This window comes from Bos taurus, chromosome 7, assembly GCF_002263795.3.
Source record: "Bos taurus isolate L1 Dominette 01449 registration number 42190680 breed Hereford chromosome 7, ARS-UCD2.0, whole genome shotgun sequence".
In the NCBI taxonomy this organism is placed as follows: Eukaryota; Metazoa; Chordata; class Mammalia; order Artiodactyla; family Bovidae; genus Bos; species Bos taurus.
The window spans coordinates 7,212,740-7,215,243 of record NC_037334.1 but is presented as its reverse complement, the minus strand read 5'-3'; the positions used below and the strand labels follow the sequence as shown (position 1 = coordinate 7,215,243).

The 2,504-nt window shown below is 46.1% G+C and overlaps 1 protein-coding gene across 1 annotated transcript; it reads right to left on the bottom strand.

Annotated features, from left to right (window-relative positions):
• Positions 1-574: 574 nt before the first annotated feature.
• Positions 575-1,513, bottom strand: OR1AE1 (olfactory receptor family 1 subfamily AE member 1). The gene has a single exon (NM_001390060.1). It carries the CDS (start codon positions 1,511-1,513, stop codon positions 575-577), a length of 939 nt encoding a protein of 312 aa, NP_001376989.1.
• Positions 1,514-2,504: the final 991 nt, after the last annotated feature.

The window sequence follows — 2,504 nt, the reverse complement described above, 5'->3', positions numbered from 1 at the left end:
GCAACACTGCCGCACTCCAGGCTCATCTGTCCTCCACTATCTCCTGGAGTTTGCTCAAATTCATGACCATTGAGTTAGTGATGCTATCCAAACATCTCATCCTCTGCTGTCCCTTTCTCCTTTTGCCTTCAACCTTTCCCAGCATCAGGGTCTTTTCCAATGAGTTAGCTCTTTGCATCAGGTGGTCAAAATATTGGAGCTTCAGTTTCAGCTTCAGCATCAATCTTTCCAATGAATATTCAGGGTCGATTCCCTTTAGGAGTGACTGGTTTGATCTTGTTGCTGTCCAAGGGACTCTCAAGAGTCTCTTCCAGCACCACAATTCAAAAGCATCAATTCCTTGGTTCCCAGCCTTATTTATGGTCCAACTTTCACATCTGTACATGACTACGGGAAGTGATGTCTGCTTTTTCACTGTCTGGGTTTGTCATAGCTTTCCTTCCAAGGAGGAAGCATCTTTTAATTTCATAGCTGCACTCACTGTCTGCAGTGATTTTGGAGGCCAAGAAAATAAAATCTGTCACTGCTTCCATATTTAGTTTATTTCAAAAGCAATTAGGTCTAAAAAGAGTCTTTAAAGAGGCTGGGCAAAGGGGTTCTTGCTGAGAAGAAGTTTCTGGAGGGCACCCTTCAGATCTCGGTTCCTCAGGCCATAGATGAAGGGGTTCAGCATGGGGGTGACCATGGTGTACATCACTGTGGCTGCCATGTCCCTCTGGGTGGTGTGTGTGGATGCAGGGTTGAAGTAGACCCCAATGATAGTCCCATAGAAGAGACAGACAACACAAAGGTGAGAGCCACATGTGGAGAATGCTTTCCATCTGCCCTGGACAGAAGGCACCTTCCACACAGTCACAGCAATGGGTGTATAGGAGGCCATGATGCACACAAAAGAGATGAGAACCACTGGGCCCCCAAGGACCAACACCAGCATCTCATTGACTTGGGTGTCAGAGCAGGAGAGCTTGATCAAGGCATTGATATCACAGAAGAAGTGTGGGATCCTATTGGTGCAAAAGGACAAGTGGGACATCAGGATAGTGTGGACCATGGAGATGAGGTTGGCTGAGATCCAGGGTATCACCACCAGCAAAGTACACCGAAGGACACTCATGATTGTCATGTAGTGCAGTGGGCTGCAGATGGCCAGGTAGCGGTCATAAGCCATGGCTGAGAGAAGCATGCTGTCAGCTGCCCCAAAGGTGATGAAGAAATACATCTGGGCCAGGCAAGCTGAGAAGGAGATGGTGGTGAGCCCACACAGATGGTTCACCAGCATCTTGGGGATGGTGGTGGAGGTAAAGCAGATGTCAAGAAGAGACAAGTTGCTGAGGAAGAAATACATGGGGCTGTGGAGGTGAGGGTCCAAGATGATGGCCAGGATGGTGAGAAGATTCCCCAGGCACCCACTCAAATACAGAATGCAGGACAGGCTGAAAAACACCTGCCTCTGCAGGGGCTGCTGGGAGAGGCCGAGGAGGATGAATTCAGAGACTTGGGTCTGATTGTCCATGTCCAGGCAGTGCTAAAGCCAGAAATAGGGGCATCAACAGTGGGAAGAAAACAGATTACCTCACTGCTCTTTCAAACCCATCCCTGAAGATGCATCTCACTTAACCACGCTGAGCCTAGTTTCCCCATCTGTTGCTGCTGCTACTGCTGCTAAGTCGCTTCAGTCGTGTCCAACTCTGTGCGACCCCATAAACGGCAGCCCACCAGGCTCCCCTGTCCCTGGGATTCTCCAGGCAAGAACACTGGAGTGGGTTGCCATTTCCTTCTCCAATGCATGAAAGTGAAAAGCGAAAGTGAATTTGCTCAGTCGTGTCCGACTCCCCATCTGTTATATGGGACTAATTTTTCTAATTCCTTAGGATTGTTATAAGGATTAAGTGAGAAAAATAGGATAAGGGGATTAAATCCATAGCTGATGTGTTATATGGACAAACATTTTTATTTGTGGGAACTCTTAGTGATATTATCAAAATAAAGAGTCTTACATTAATTAGCTTGATTGTGGCAATTATTTCAGAGTGTATACATGTATCAAAGCTTCAAGTCTTACATCTTAGTTATACACAATTTTTGTCAATTATTCCTTAATTAAGATAGTGATAGAAGACATAAAATGAAAATAAACAGCCTAGGCACTTTTTAGGGTTTGGTATTTAAAATAAATAGTAAAAGTGATTAAAGACAAACTCTGAAAACACACCTGGGTTTCAGTTCCAGTTCTGCCACTTACTGGCTGTGTGATTTAGCCAAGGTACATAACTTTCTGTGCCTTGGCCCAGATGGTAAAAAATCTGCCTGCAATGTGGGAGACCTGGGTTCAATCCCTAGGTCAGGAAGATCCCCTGGAGAAGGGAATGGCTACCTGCTTCAATATTTTTGCCTGGAGAATTCCATGGACAGAGGGACCTGGGGGGCTATACAGTCCATAGGGTCACAAAAGAGTCAGACACAACTGAGCGCTTAACACTTTGGTCCTTTGCACCTGCTGTCTC

What these genes read in the sequence shown, in the direction of transcription:
- OR1AE1 (NM_001390060.1), bottom strand. Translation starts at nt 1,513, where the DNA reads ATGGACAATCAGACCCAAGTCTCTGAATTCATCCTCCTCGGCCTCTCC.